Genomic DNA, 15474 nt, shown 5'->3' with positions numbered 1-15474 from the left:
CCTTCCTACCTGCCTAAACGCCTGAACTGAACAATCAAATCTGAAACTCTTAAGTGGTCAAAGACAGTGCTTAACAAAACAATTTGTCCTTTTTAAAGATTACTTATCTAACCACTCTCCCTGATTATGGAGAGGATATTCTTTCTGCAAGTCAATGACCTTACTGATGAATCACATGACACTTCAAAGAAAGCCAGCTGTCCATATGTCTGTATCATAGTACAATATTCAAAGACAGGGGACTTCCAGTGTGATACTGTACTTTGGAAAGTATCATTAGTTAAAACAAAGTTTATAGGATATTTGAAGAGCAGAAACAGATCCAGACGTGTGTGTGCTGTTTACAAAGTACCATCATGGGAGCTGCTGAAGGGACAGGAGAAAGAGGTGGTGAAAGGGAGAGGAGAGATATTTGATTTCTTGCATGATGAGATGAGAATATCTGAAGTCTCTGACATGACGCAGTGCTTGGAGTTGTATATCATATTTCTCAATACATGTAATGGGACAAGTCACTCTTCATGATGACAAATCATTAATCTCATGGCATAAGCTGTTTGGCTCAGATTTGTCTTCCTTTCTCCTTTGACTTTGCTGTGAAATGAATTAAAAGTAAAACCCTGAATCTATCATTCTCTGTTACATTCCAACCTGCTATTCCCAATATGAATGAAATATGTAGATGTGAGTTAGCATTTGTAAAAAAAAGATGTAGTCAGATGTAGTTCAGACCCTGAACTCCTTCAGAGGCTACTTTCAGTTAACTTTATCTTATAAAAACAACTGATTCTCTATGTAGCTGAGCATATAGAAGCTTGATCTGTACTTTTCTTATCACATGACATAACTAGTGTCATCAAAAATGAAAAAGTTTTCCAGATGGCAATGATCTTAACAGAATTTTACATATTAGCAAACTGGATAATATCAAGTATCATGTGCTATGTACGGGGAAGGTTTGAGACTGGTATGTATAACTGATACATGTACAGACCATTTCTCTCTCCTGGCCCCTCCACACCTTTTTCCTGTACTTCTCTGCCAGACTAGCACAGTTTTATTCAAGGTATAAGCTTTCACGTGCATTCACATTTCTTCAGATACACTGAAATGGAAGTTACCAGTTCATGCATAAAGGGAGAGGGTCAACTGCAAATTAGAATACAGCAGCATAATAAGGTTGATTGACAAATACCCCCCTCAGAACACCTTGGATAGATCGGACTTGGGAATAGAAGGATGCCAACAGCTGTCCTACTGATTTTAAACTGTTGTACACCACCCCAGGATAACTGTCCTGAGGCACAATAAATCAAATCAAATCAACAAGCGTAGTCTATATGATTACCATGATTACCATTTGTTTGGGTTTAATTCCTGGGGAGACATATATCTGTATCAGAAAGTGATAGGCAGATATACTCTTCTTAACTATGAAATGCTGACAATAATTAATTGATGCTCCATACACATCCTGGTTCTAATTAATGGTTTCAGCCCATTTCTCTTTCTCTTATCTTCAAACAGCCCCTCCCCCCAAAAGTTGTTTCTAAATTCCTTAATAAATACTTTCAGGTTGTAAAAACTCTCCTAAATCTTTCAAATAGGGTCATCCTTTAAAAAGTTATATTATCACCTGATAAATAATGTCTCATTAATGCTTTATTGAAAAGAGATACCCCCACTTTTCTGGTTTGTAGAAAGAACTGTCTTGCCAGCTCATAGCTCTAGTCACCAGATTTGGCCAACTTGGTTGTTAGTATATAGAGAAGTGAGGACCCCTGATTTTTGTGTGTGTCCGTGTGAGGAATCCCCTTTCCCCATTTAACTTAGTGTCAGTTAAGGGAAGCAAGAGATATCCCCACTGTGGCAGCTCTGGTGGGATTTCCAGCCTCTCCTGCTGGGCTGCTACCCTCTCTCTACCCCTTGCACTGACATTGATGTTGGTGAGCCTAATGCCACTCCAGGTTTACGCCACTGGACCTGCTATAGCTCCTGAAACCCATCTACCTTCACATTTTCTGCTGGTGAACATGGTGCCACTCCCCCTCCCAAGCTCCCCACCACCACCATGAAGTCCAGTGCAACTCTAGGCCTGCCCTGCTGGGTGTACTACTGCTCCCCAAGCCCCTTCACCCTCGCAGTTTCCGCCACTGAGCCTGGTGCAGCTCCTATCCCCTAACATTGATGTCAGTGGGCCAGGCACTGCTCCCAGAGTCACTAGCCATGGCTCCCCCCCCCTCACTGCAGACAATGCTTTTGTTTGTTTTTTGGGGGGAGGGGGGAGGATTTAAATCCCCAACTATAATATTCTACAGTTTTCAGATTTTTCTGCAAACCTGGTAAGTAAAATCTAATTTCTTTTAGTGTGGGCCTGATCCATAGACTGTTATTTGCAGATCTTCCCACAGTTGAAAAATAGGTATATGGTAAGGAGAATTCAGGACATTTATTAGAGTCATACGTAACTAGATGTGATACTTCTCTAACAAATCCTTTTTGCACAGTCCTTGGAAATGTCTTAGGGACTCAGAATAGGTGCTCAATTACTGAATTAGCATCTTCCTTCCTACCTGCCTAAACGCCTGAACTGAACAATCAAATCTGAAACTCTTAAGTGGTCAAAGACAGTGCTTAACAAAACAATTTGTCCTTTTTAAAGATTACTTATCTAACCACTCTCCCTGATTATGGAGAGGATATTCTTTCTGCAAGTCAATGACCTTACTGATGAATCACATGACACTTCAAAGAAAGCCAGCTGTCCATATGTCTGTATCATAGTACAATATTCAAAGACAGGGGACTTCCAGTGTGATACTGTACTTTGGAAAGTATCATTAGTTAAAACAAAGTTTATAGGATATTTGAAGAGCAGAAACAGATCCAGACGTGTGTGTGCTGTTTACAAAGTACCATCATGGGAGCTGCTGAAGGGACAGGAGAAAGAGGTGGTGAAAGGGAGAGGAGAGATATTTGATTTCTTGCATGATGAGATGAGAATATCTGAAGTCTCTGACATGACGCAGTGCTTGGAGTTGTATATCATATTTCTCAATACATGTAATGGGACAAGTCACTCTTCATGATGACAAATCATTAATCTCATGGCATAAGCTGTTTGGCTCAGATTTGTCTTCCTTTCTCCTTTGACTTTGCTGTGAAATGAATTAAAAGTAAAACCCTGAATCTATCATTCTCTGTTACATTCCAACCTGCTATTCCCAATATGAATGAAATATGTAGATGTGAGTTAGCATTTGTAAAAAAAAGATGTAGTCAGATGTAGTTCAGACCCTGAACTCCTTCAGAGGCTACTTTCAGTTAACTTTATCTTATAAAAACAACTGATTCTCTATGTAGCTGAGCATATAGAAGCTTGATCTGTACTTTTCTTATCACATGACATAACTAGTGTCATCAAAAATGAAAAAGTTTTCCAGATGGCAATGATCTTAACAGAATTTTACATATTAGCAAACTGGATAATATCAAGTATCATGTGCTATGTACGGGGAAGGTTTGAGACTGGTATGTATAACTGATACATGTACAGACCATTTCTCTCTCCTGGCCCCTCCACACCTTTTTCCTGTACTTCTCTGCCACTTTTTCACGCTTCTCCCACACCACATGGCCTGCTTGAAATGGCGGAAGAGAGCAGCATGGTTTATATGTGGCTCTCTTCCACCTGTCAATCAAGCCAGGCAACCAATCTCCTTTCTCCATTTTTTTACTCATTGTCTCCTTTGGCATGTTGTGTGCATGTGTGTTAACGGGGAGGGGGGACTTGATAAGGCAATGGCAAGAGAAAATGGCAGCTTGGGGGGCGAATTGTCTGTATTGGGGAAGGGGTTGTTGAGATCTTCTCCATCTTGCCTCTGCTGTGTGCCTCAACTTGCTTCCTACCCAAGTTTAGTGTGCCCTCATGTTTGTGTGTGTGTGTATGTGTGTGTGTGTGTGATAGAGTGCATGAGGACTCAGGAAAGGAAGGCATTATTTCTTCAGAGTTTGCATCAGGCAGTGGGAAGGGGAGGAGAGGAGGAGAGGAGGAGGAAGACTGGGCTGGTCAGGAGAAGCAACATCAAGCTCCACGATTCTGGCAGAGATGCGAGAAAGGCTCCCTTTCTACCCCACCAGCACTTTGCCTGTCAATCAAGCCAGGCAACCGATCCTCCCTTTTAAAAAAATTCATAATTCTCTATTTAAACATCTATGCATCTAACCATAGATACATAGTGCTTTATGACTGCCCACCTTTATTCCTTTATTTATAGCATTGCCTGCACCTATTAGTTGCTCATGGTTGTTAGCCTTTAAAAAAAAGAAATTCCCTGCCCCGCAAGTTGAGCTGCTGAGTGGGACACGCCATGCCGCTGACTTTCCCTGACTCCAGCAGCAGGGCACCCTGCCCCCTCCACCCACCCTTGGTTGCCCACCTCGAGCAGGCAGCCTGCAGCTGGGCCGCCACCTCCCCTCCACCAGCAGCATGGGCAGGATGAGTGGCTAGCCTGGGTGAGTCTTCTGCCACCACCCAGGCTGTGGGGGCTCCCTGCGGGCACAATGAGCAACTCTCCAGAGAAGGAGACGCTGCTCTCACACAAGCGGTGGCTGGTGGCCGGCAGAAGCCTTCAGGAGCAGCCACAGCAGAATTGCGCTCCCCCCAACTTAGCCAGCTGGCCCCCTCCACTCACCCACACCCGCTGGCCCAGAGCATGCAGCCTGCAGCTGGGCCACTGCCTCACCTCTGCCAGCAGTGCCGGCAAATTGAACCGCCAGCCCGGGGAAGCCCCCTGCCACCACTGCCCCACCTGTGCTGTGGGGACTTGCTGGTTTCTCCCCCTTAGCTAGTGCTAAATAGGTTGATGAATCCACTTTTTGGGATTCATCAACTAGCGCTTTAAAATGGAGAATGTAGCCAGCCGGCTACTGCTCAGATGCTGCATGTTGGTGACGTCATGTGGAGGGGCCGGAATATAACAACTACCTAAGGTAAGTATTTCACTATATTTAAGGGGTGTGGAAATGCTCTCAGAGTCCACCAAGCAAGCTGAATAGCATTTTATATTTCATTATGTTTTCATACACAGTAATGCTCTGATAACTTTTTTTTTACAATGGTAACACTTTGTTTGCACTAAAAAGCCAACAGAGCAGTATAAACAAAACAGGTCTGTGGCTCCTTAAAGACTAGCACATTTTTATTCTAGCATAAATTTTCAGGGACTAGAGCCTGCTTCCTTAGATACATGGAATGAATCCTCTGTTAGCAAAAATATACCATTGGATTCATTTAAGGGCCTATTATATGGCCTTTCTAATAGCAGCAGCAAAATAACTGGCAAGAGCCCCCTCTAAACTCTGTGGGCCCTTATGTGGGCTCAGACAGAAAAAGCTTTATCTCATTCTATTTCTGACTAAAATGTTTTGGGCTCACACCATCTTTGTAGCCAAAATGCACACTGCCCCACAATTCTAGCTACCAGAAGAATCTAGAAAGAAACTGGGTTAGCAGTGAACAGAAATTTGACCAAGGTACAACTAACAAAGTAAGGCAGCCCTAATATTAAAATTGCAGGCCAGTCTTTTATATGGCTAATATTGGACAAATCTAGTATCATTTTGTTAATATATGGTAAAGTTATTAAGTCTTTTGGAGACTTACAACTAGATCACTATCTCCCTCTCTCAAGTTATTGGTAATATCTACTATTACCCTCAATATCTACTATTACACTCAAAATCAAGTTTGGCCCAGATGCAATTTTTAATCTCCTTTAAAAAATCTTTTGCAGAGTCAGCACTAAAAGCTCACAATTTTTTATAATGCCTATCTGAAAAATCTATAACAGAAACTGCTGCACAACTGAAATATGCAACTCAGTATCCAAATTCAGAAACTGTATAGAAAGAAATAATGTATAGCGTTAAGCGGGCAATACCATACAGCTGCCAAGAGAGGAGCCAAGCTGTCTACTCAAACAGTTTTTTTCTTGTCTCAAAGTTTTCACAAGACATGAGTTTGTACATCACACACACACAGCTCTGGAACTGTAAATTGTACAGCTTCTTAGAATTAACATCCATTTGAGGGAGGAACTAAGCCATAATGTATAGTTGATAGATAGCCCATGTCATCTAAAGCAGGGGTAGTCAACCTGTGGTCCTCCAGATGTTCATGGACTACAATTCCCATGAGCCCCTGCCAGCAAACGCTGGCAGGGGCTCATGGGATTGTAGTCCATGAACTTCTGGAGGACCACAGGTTGACTACCCCTGATCTAAAGTACACTTGTAATGTATCCTGGAGGTATTAGTGAGAAACCACCATGGGATGATTCTCACATTGTTCCTTGAAGTGATGAGTACATCTGAGAGAAACAATGGGGAAGAAACTATATTCAGACAGAAGAGACAGAAGCCCATGAATGGTAAAAGAGGGCTATTTCACACATTTTTCCCCCAAGCCGATGTTTTCCTAAGACAGGCACCTGTGTACAGTTATAATAAATATACTTATTTTTCTTAGTCTACATGGGAAAGCTACAGCACCCCTTAGAAAAGTGTGGCTTTGTACACTTTTATAAGTGGAGTGCTAATTTGCTGTACTTGGGATAGACTTTCCTTCTAATTATCTTTGGTCCTGCCCCCAGCAGAGTACTAATGTGAATGTAAGGTTTCCTCTCCAAGGACACAGGAGCAGGTATGAGTCACTCAGCTTGGAACAAATTGCATGGCAATTGCTTGTTCTGAAATTAGAGCCCTCTCCTTTACCATGACTATATATTATATATCCTAACTCTGGGAGAAAGGCAAATTGTGGGGAGCTGTGGCATATGGTATTTTCCTAACAAGCACATGAGGCAAAAGAGAGGATTGCACAATTTCTTCCTTACATATATCTCTATTTAAAATAATAAGAGCTGAGGGTTTTGTACCCAACGTTTTACTACATGGAGTCTCAAAGCTTATCTGAAGGAGGTCTCAGATGGGACTGACACAATAGAAGCAGAGCGCAATGATCTTGGGGTCTCTTTGGAGAACCATTTATGTGGAAAACTGAGATTTCCACATAGAAGAAACCATTAATAATTAATTAGGAAAATGTGCTACCTTGGAATCAAGTGTGTGAATCAGGTCCTAGGAAGCAACTCTGGAGTCAGTTCACTTTTGATTGAAAATAATTATAATTTTTGAATTGCTTATATTTGTATCTTTAGTTACTTCATCTTGGGATGAGAGAGAAAATATCATGTGATAAGAGTGCAAGAAGTATGTGAAGAAAGCTCTCCCTCCCTCTATCCTGTTTTTGGACATGCATGCTCAAAATGCTCAGTTACCAGGCCTTTTGTATCTGTGGCTGCAAGTGTATGTGTGGGGTAGTAGGTTATTTTTCTTTTTAGTGTTTTCCTTCTCAAAACAAGAAAATGTAGCTGGTCTCAGAAGACATAATCATTGGATGATTTATTTTCCAGGGGAATGTTGTGGCATTACAGGGGATACTGCTCTGAGAACAGTGTTTGCAAGTGGTGGCTACCCCTCAAAAACAAAACAACACCCTGAGTAGGAGCAGCAATATGGATTGCACTAATGCACTTACAAGCATGGTCATGATTTAGCCTTGCTGTTCTCTGAGACTATTTCTCGAAGAAAAAAACCCAATAAATCTTTCTTGCAGTGGTCTAATTTGAAGGCCAAGTCCACAAATAGATTTTGTTGGCAAGCTATGCAGTCCCTTTAATACTATCTATATATGCCATGCAGCAGTTTTATGACAAATACTTCATTTTATATTCATTCAAGCAGCTTCCTATATTTTAACCTTCAGTTCAGAACATAAATATAAGGCTGACAGTTTTATGGGAAAGGAAAAAAGGGACTATAGATAATTAACTGTTGAACTGTAAAAGTATTGATTTATTGTTTGCTTGTTTCCTTCTGCATGTAAGCAAATGGAAAAGCCCCACTAAACAAATTCTGATGAAAGCCACACAGACTTCTTACCCCACAGAGCCATGAAGACAGAGAAGAAGACAGTTGCTGGGTTATCAAAAAGATGGCTTGCTCGAGCTGTGGCACAGGCAGAGCTCATTTTCCAATAGCTGCATGTTCTGTCGCACAAGGGGCACATGGTAATATTGATTCTCTGGTCACACATCTCCATGCTGAAGGTAAATGAAAAGAGTAAAATGAATGCATTCAATTGTCAAACTTTGGCTTGCTTTTTTGTGTGTACCCCACAGAATGCATACTCATTTGGCTAATTTAGCCCATCTTCCTTTCAGTCCAGTAATTATTTCAGTGTCAAATTCCACATTACAGCCCTGACTTGGATAGGCCAAGCAAGCCTGATCCTGTCAGATCTAAGCCGGGCCCACCCTGGCTAAAATTTGGATGGGAGACCTCCAAGGATTTGGATGGAGTTTCACTAAGAAGCAATAGGCAGGCTATGACAAATACCTCTCAATGTCCCTTGTCTGGCTGCCAGACAATCTCCTGGCTACACTGCACGTGCCACATGATAAATAAATCCACATTAAAGTCTTAACTTTGGCTACATGTTATTATACCAAATATACAACATAAAAAGATAGGGAGAGAAGAATCACGACTTCCTTTTTTTCACAGACCTGTCCCTGATTATTTGTGGCTGTGTCTCTATGAGTTCAGGCCACCGTTCCACTGAACTTAGTATTCTGAGCTCTGACTGGCAGAGGCTTCTCCAGAAGTCTTTCTCCAGAGCTGCTTACTGTGATGCTTCAACAGGTGATGCCAGGGATCAGACCTGTCTTCTTCTATGTTATTAGCAAGATAGGCTGAGTAAACACGAGCATAGCCGCACAGCACAGATTCCATTCCATTGGCTCAGCAGGATTGCATGCTAAAGCAGAAGCGCAACTGAGGCAAATCATATCGCCTAGGGAAAAGGCTGTCCAGAGGCTTCTCTTCTGATGCACTGAGATCACCCCAGAAATAATAACCCAGGTTGACTAGAGTCTTATTGGAATCCATTCTCCAAAATTTAAGAAAAGAAGCCTGCTCCACCCAAGAGGGCAATCAAACTCTCCTTCAGGAATAAGGTAAATAAAGGTCAGATTACCATAACTCCTGGGTAACCTTACATCACCTCTTACCCCCACCCTACAAGCCTTATTTCTAGTTGACCCATAGCCTTCTTTTCCCTGCCCAGCTAAATCAATGTAACCCCCAGCCACCCTATTCCTTCCATCCACCTGCATGTGACACCTGCTGTCTTGCCTGTTTTCACTCCCTCCCTTTCATTTCTTGGCCAGCTGGGACTAAGGCCCTGATTCTCATAATCCCCCTTCTTGGTTTCCTTTCTTCTACCCTTAAAGCCTGTCTTCCCCATCCATCCAAAAGTGGCTTTCACTCCCTGCAGATTCTCTACTCATCGCGGACTTCTTTATTGCCCCCACTTCAAAGCATTATCTATGGTACAGCATTATGACAGAAGGTTCCTATCCGCAGCCCTGATTCTACTCATGGTTAACCAGGGTTAACTTGAAATCAGGCTTTGTAACTGGTTGCAAAACTTGCTTAAATCTAATCCTGATTAACATTAATACTCTGCTCACTGGTCTGATAAAATAAGCACAATATAATCCTTATTGTGTTCTACTTCTGAACTGATACCCTTGATATTGCAGAAGACAATAATATATACAATTTGCATATAAATACCACGGAGCCACTTTGAAGTGAGGGTGGAGAGGGCATCTGGGAGCAATCTCGTCAATCCTGGCAGTCAGGCAAGAGTGCCAGTCCTCCACCAATGCCACCAATGAGTTGCCAGAAGGTAGCGAGTCCTGAAGAACATTCAGGAATCCCAGTCGGATCCATAATTCTCTGCGGGCCAGTTCAGAACTCTAACTACTATGTCATCCTGAGAGATTCAGGTCAATAGCCATGCTGATCTCAAGCAGCAGAACAAAGTTCGAGCCCAATGGCAGCTTTAAGACTAGCACAGTTTTATTCAAGGTATAAGCTTTCACGTGCATTCACATTTCTTCAGATACACTGAAATGGAAGTTACCAGTTCATGCATAAAGGGAGAGGGTCAACTGCAAATTAGAATACAGCAGCATAATAAGGTTGATTGACAAATACCCCCCTCAGAACACCTTGGATAGATCGGACTTGGGAATAGAAGGATGCCAACAGCTGTCCTACTGATTTTAAACTGTTGTACACCACCCCAGGATAACTGTCCTGAGGCACAATAAATCAAATCAAATCAACAAGCGTAGTCTATATGATTACCATGATTACCATTTGTTTGGGTTTAATTCCTGGGGAGACATATATCTGTATCAGAAAGTGATAGGCAGATATACTCTTCTTAACTATGAAATGCTGACAATAATTAATTGATGCTCCATACACATCCTGGTTCTAATTAATGGTTTCAGCCCATTTCTCTTTCTCTTATCTTCAAACAGCCCCTCCCCCCAAAAGTTGTTTCTAAATTCCTTAATAAATACTTTCAGGTTGTAAAAACTCTCCTAAATCTTTCAAATAGGGTCATCCTTTAAAAAGTTATTTTCCTTGTAGTCCTTTATCACCCTCACTGATCTCTCCTGAACTGTTTCCAAGCTGTCAACACCCTTCTTGAACTGTGATGCTCAGTAATAAAGATTTCAACCACAAGTAAATTAAAATATCTGTTTTATTATATCTGTTATCAGTCAGGTACTCATGATTATTTTGTTAAGACTCCATGACAGAAGGCTCCAGAAAACACTTAAATGCTGACCTGACAAAGTGAATGAGAAGCGTGTTTTCTGGTCTTCATTTTAAATACTAAATGTTTCTTAGTGAAAAGGGATTTCCAAAACAATTCTGCCACAGTTTATACCCTGGATCATATCAAAGATGTGTTAAGAACACAGTGTGGTCGGATAGGTGACAAATAACAAATAAACATTAATTACATATAGACAACTCATGTACATATTGTGGAGAATGATGAGGCTTATAAAATGTGAAATTTTACCATTTCAGATTACAGATGTACATTCAGAAATGTCTGGTCCAAATATATATTTGAAAAATTCCCTATCAAAATATTTTGGATATATGTAGTATCCAGATTCATATTTGGATATCTGGAATACCAATTCTCAAAAGCTCCATAAACATGCAGAAACATTGAGAATATTTTATACTTTCAGACAATGGGGCCAGATATTATGGGAATCACTAGAACTCTCTGCCCAATCATGACAAATCTCCAACAGCCCTCGGTTCTCTGAGCAAAGAAAATAAAAAGCAGGTAGGCAGCCTGATTTCATTTCCAGGCTAGATTTTTTGAGTACTGCTGCTGAGCTCAAGAAGCATTTAAAGAAGCACCAGCAAGGGTGATCTTCAGGTGGACAGAGGCTGAAAAACAGAGGGACTGTAAAACAGAGCTCTTCTGCCATGTCTTCGGTTGAGGTTGGGTCTGATAAGATCAATGGGCCCTACTCAGGCTGCAATATTCCATCCAACAAATCCCTTTGTGGATGGTTGTGGGGAAGCTGGGGATTTTAATGAAGCTTTTATGGGGCACTATTATGTAATCCTCCTTGAGTCCTTGATATAATCAACCTTGAATAAAGAAATAAAGAAATAAATGAGGTGGCTGTGCAGCTGCCCCCCAGCCAAGAGATAAACTGCTCTGGTGCTCTACTCTGCAGATTTCTTGGAGCAAAAGGATACCAAGTATCTCTAATGGAGACATTTGGCATGGCTGGCACTAAGGGATGGAAGAAGTGGGCAAAGCAGAGGGTCACTCACCTCATTGGAAAAACGATGGTGCTACACAGAGAGCCCATTTCTATTGTCAACGATGCCAGTTCTGCAGGCTGCTCCAAGATGCCTGTCCCTGGTACGTGATTCATGCTTGCACCAAGCTGATCAGCAATGTGGTAGCCTCCCTGTTTACGGCTCCCAGGGACCATATGAAGGCTCATTAGTCTTGTGCTGGTTGGGGAGCTGTGCATTTTACATCTGACATTTGGACAACTATTCAGCACTGAACTTTGAGTATGAGTGAAGTCAGCATGTGCCTGCATCCTCAGTCTGTTTTGGGGAGTTGAGGAACTAATGCTCTTCCCCAAATTTAAAACTCAAATGTTAGCAGAAAATCCAAACAAATAAAACAGCAGGGGAGTTATTCCATTTGATTAGCACTATATAAAATCCACATTCTAAATTGTGTTCTAAAAACCTCTTAACTGGACCCTAGTTGCAGTGCTGTCCGACGGTGTGGTGGTGGTGGGATTCAGTACCACTCAGCACAGTTCTGTTCAGAAAATAAATACGAAAGATGCCAAATATTGTTGTTCTTGCCATTCTTATACAGAAAAATATAGAAACAAATATTACTGGGATAGGAGATATTTAAAAAGTAGATAAATATCTGTATTAAAACTTGTTATCCGTTCAGTCGTGTCCGACCCTCGGCGATTCTATAGGAAAGTCTCTGCCATATGCCCCTGTCTCTGACTGCTTCTTTTAGTTGGTTCATGGTCATCCCTGTGTGGCTTTGATTGTGTCGAGCCAGCAGATCCTTTGGCGACCACGTTTCCTTTTGTCACTGACTATGCTGGGCATTAATGATTTTTCTAGCGAGTTTGATCGCATGATGTGTCCAAAGTAAGTGAGCCTTAGCCATAATTAAAACTAGTACATCCCCCAAATAACCTAAAATGGAGCTCACACTTGATGTACTGCTGTTGTGTTTCTTCGTTTCAGGGGTAGGAGGGAACAGAAATGGCAGTGATGATGGGTAGCTGCCAGTGGAAAACTTGAGTATCTCTCCACTGTATTCTGAGGCCTCCTTTGGAGAAGTGATGTTAGTGTTTGTTTGTGTGTCTGTGTCTTGCCAAGTCTAGATGCCCCATTTGATACTGGCTTGCCCGGTTGCATCAACATTTATTTTATTTATTTTATTATGATTTATTTTATTATTATATTTATACTAGAAATAAAGCCCGCTGCAGGGTAAATGCAGCGGGCGCTAGCAGGCCTGGTGAGTTGGTTGGGGTGTCTCCGGTGTGTCCAGGCCCCGCACCCGAGACTGGCGGTAGGGCATCCTGTGAGGCGGCGGCAGCTCCTGGCCCCCCTCCCGGCTCGCTGGCTACCTGAGTCAAGTTGTGCCGGTCTTCTTCTCCCGGTGTCTGCCCTGTTGCTGGGGCTGCAGGCGCTGGCAGTGCTGCAGCCAGTGGCTGACGCATTGCCACCAGCCGTTCATGGCAAGGTGGAGCGGTGGGCAAGGTGCGGTGTAAGCGGGCGGGCCGGCCGGCAGCAGCGGCGCTGGAGTGTGCGCAGGCAGCGGCTGGGGCTGGCGCTCCTGGAGCCGCGGAGGCGTTGTGTGAGTGGGCGGCGGAGGCGGCGCCGCTGCTGGCATGTGCCCTGGCGGCGGCTGCAGGCATTTGCGGCGGTGTGGTGGTTCGTCACATGGGCGGAGCTGCGGGGGAAGGGAGCACTGGGTGGGTGCTCGCGGGGCGGGCGGAGGCTCGGGTGCGGCGGCGGATTGTGTTTGGCAGCGGTTGGGAGGCGGCGTGTTGGCGTTGGGGTCCTGGCCCGTGTCTTCGGCGTGGCGCGACGGCAGCATGCGACCCACCGTGACCAGGGCTAGGGAGGGAATGGCGGTCGGCCGCAAGCGGGCGAGCGGGAGGCTCGATTCGTGAGTCCGGAAGCAAGGGACCAATCATGAGCTGTGCTGTGCGTGGCTCGCAATTGGTCCCTTGGCGGACTGACACTCGGAGGGCCCAATCGGCAGGCGCGAAGCGCCTGCTGATTGGGCCCTCCAAGTGTCAGTCCGGGGGAAGGGGCCTATGGGCACCCTTCCTCATCACGGACAGGGCCCGCCGCCATGGCCCTTAACGAATTATTTAATCCGCGGAGTGGGTTAAAGATTTGTTCTCTTCAGCTTGTCACATTGGTCCTGGGTTCTGTTTGGCTTCTGTGGGTTGACAGTGGTTCTGTCAGGTTTGCAACAGTGTCCTTACCTTAAGATGAGTTTTAATCTCTGTTTTGACTCTGTGTTGGGCTTTCCACACTGACCTGTAGGTCTATTGAAATTCTCTGATTTGATATTGGTTCTGTTTGGCTTGTTAAATCTGTTTTCATTTTGTAAGCCTTTGGCCAGTGGTTGCTGATGTGTGCTCAGTTATTGGCTTTTCTTCATTGGAGAAAACCTGGTCATTTCCCCTCATAGGGAATAATGGAGACAAATAAGATGGTTGGGGGTACCTTGTTCAGGGGCACCTAGAGTTGGACCCTTTGATCCAATTTACTTGAAACTTAGAGTACAGGGTATCTTTAGTGGACTGTAGGACTAGATTCCCTGCAATATTAGTGCCATTTGCTTGAAATACTCCCCACTCCTAATAGTTCCCCATAGTGAATAATAGATAACCAAAATTTCAGAATTCTGAAAAATAATGATCAATCTGAATTACAAAATGGTATTATCTGAATAATCTAGAACACTGTTATGTATACCCTTCCTGAAATACAAATAATTCAGAATGTTTTCAAGTGCACATCCTTACTTCAGACAATGACCACCAGTCAAAGAATACAAAACCAAACTCAATCGACACTGTTAAGGTTACTTCATACATTCATAAAATGTTCAAAGTATGTATAAATCAGCATGAAAAGATTTGATGTAGCCCCCTCCTTCATACATATTAGGAATATGAGAATTCAAATGTATGTTTGCTGATTTGAAGTCTGAATTTTTTTTTCATCCAAAATCTCCCCACCTCATTCGAAAGAATGTACATAATAGCTTGTAAATGGAAAACGGAGGGCTGAATATATCTCATCCTCTGAATGGAAAACACCTCTGTGTTGGAGGGCGATTACCATTTCCATGTATTTCCCAACATATGCTGTTCTATAACATTTAGGGTACTTCCTTGATGGGCTCAGCTCCTGTATCAAGAAGGAGAGAGTTTTGTGTAATTCCTAGGGTCCAAACCTCAATTTGGAAGTGGTGCTATTAAGAAACTAAGATCAGCACTGTAAATTTTATATTATGGTTTCTGCTCCTTCTAGTAGGTTAGGACAATTTTGATATCACTCAAAGGGTTTCCCTTTATCTTTATATTATTTTATTGAGCAGCCCCTTTTCTTCTTCATTTTTCTCTGGTTGACCCACCCAGTAGTTTGAATGCATATTGTTAGATGCTGACCTAGCCTAGGGAACTGAGGGGGAGAGACTAAAATTCTTTTTGTCCTGGTTAAATAATGGCACACAAGAGGCTAATGGTAATTAAAAATACCAACTGTTCTATTTAACATGGGGGGAAATGGTAAGATAGGAATCAGGTATAGAATTTATAAGGCGAACAGGTAACAAAAATGAGGTGAATTTGTATAAAAATAAATGCTGGATTATTTGTCACAAACAAGTAATTGTTTCTGTTATTCAGACAGGCCTTTAAAATATGCGAAGAG

The 15474-nt window shown here is 42.7% G+C and overlaps 1 protein-coding gene across 5 annotated transcripts in view; it reads right to left on the bottom strand.

The window, feature by feature from the left end:
• Positions 1-15474, bottom strand: part of ANO1 (anoctamin 1) — a 188621-nt gene that overhangs the window by 50716 nt on the left and 122431 nt on the right. For all 5 annotated transcript variants that reach the window (XM_077322083.1, XM_077322085.1, XM_077322084.1 and 2 more), the window contains exon 12: positions 8005-8165. In XM_077322083.1, the coding sequence (XP_077178198.1) occupies positions 8005-8165 (161 nt within the window). The remainder of the gene's footprint in view (positions 1-8004; positions 8166-15474) is intronic.

The sequence above is a fragment of the Paroedura picta genome, chromosome 2 (genome assembly GCF_049243985.1).
Source record: "Paroedura picta isolate Pp20150507F chromosome 2, Ppicta_v3.0, whole genome shotgun sequence".
NCBI lineage: Eukaryota > Metazoa > Chordata > Lepidosauria > Squamata > Gekkonidae > Paroedura > Paroedura picta.
This window is presented reverse-complemented; position numbering and strand designations above follow the sequence as displayed.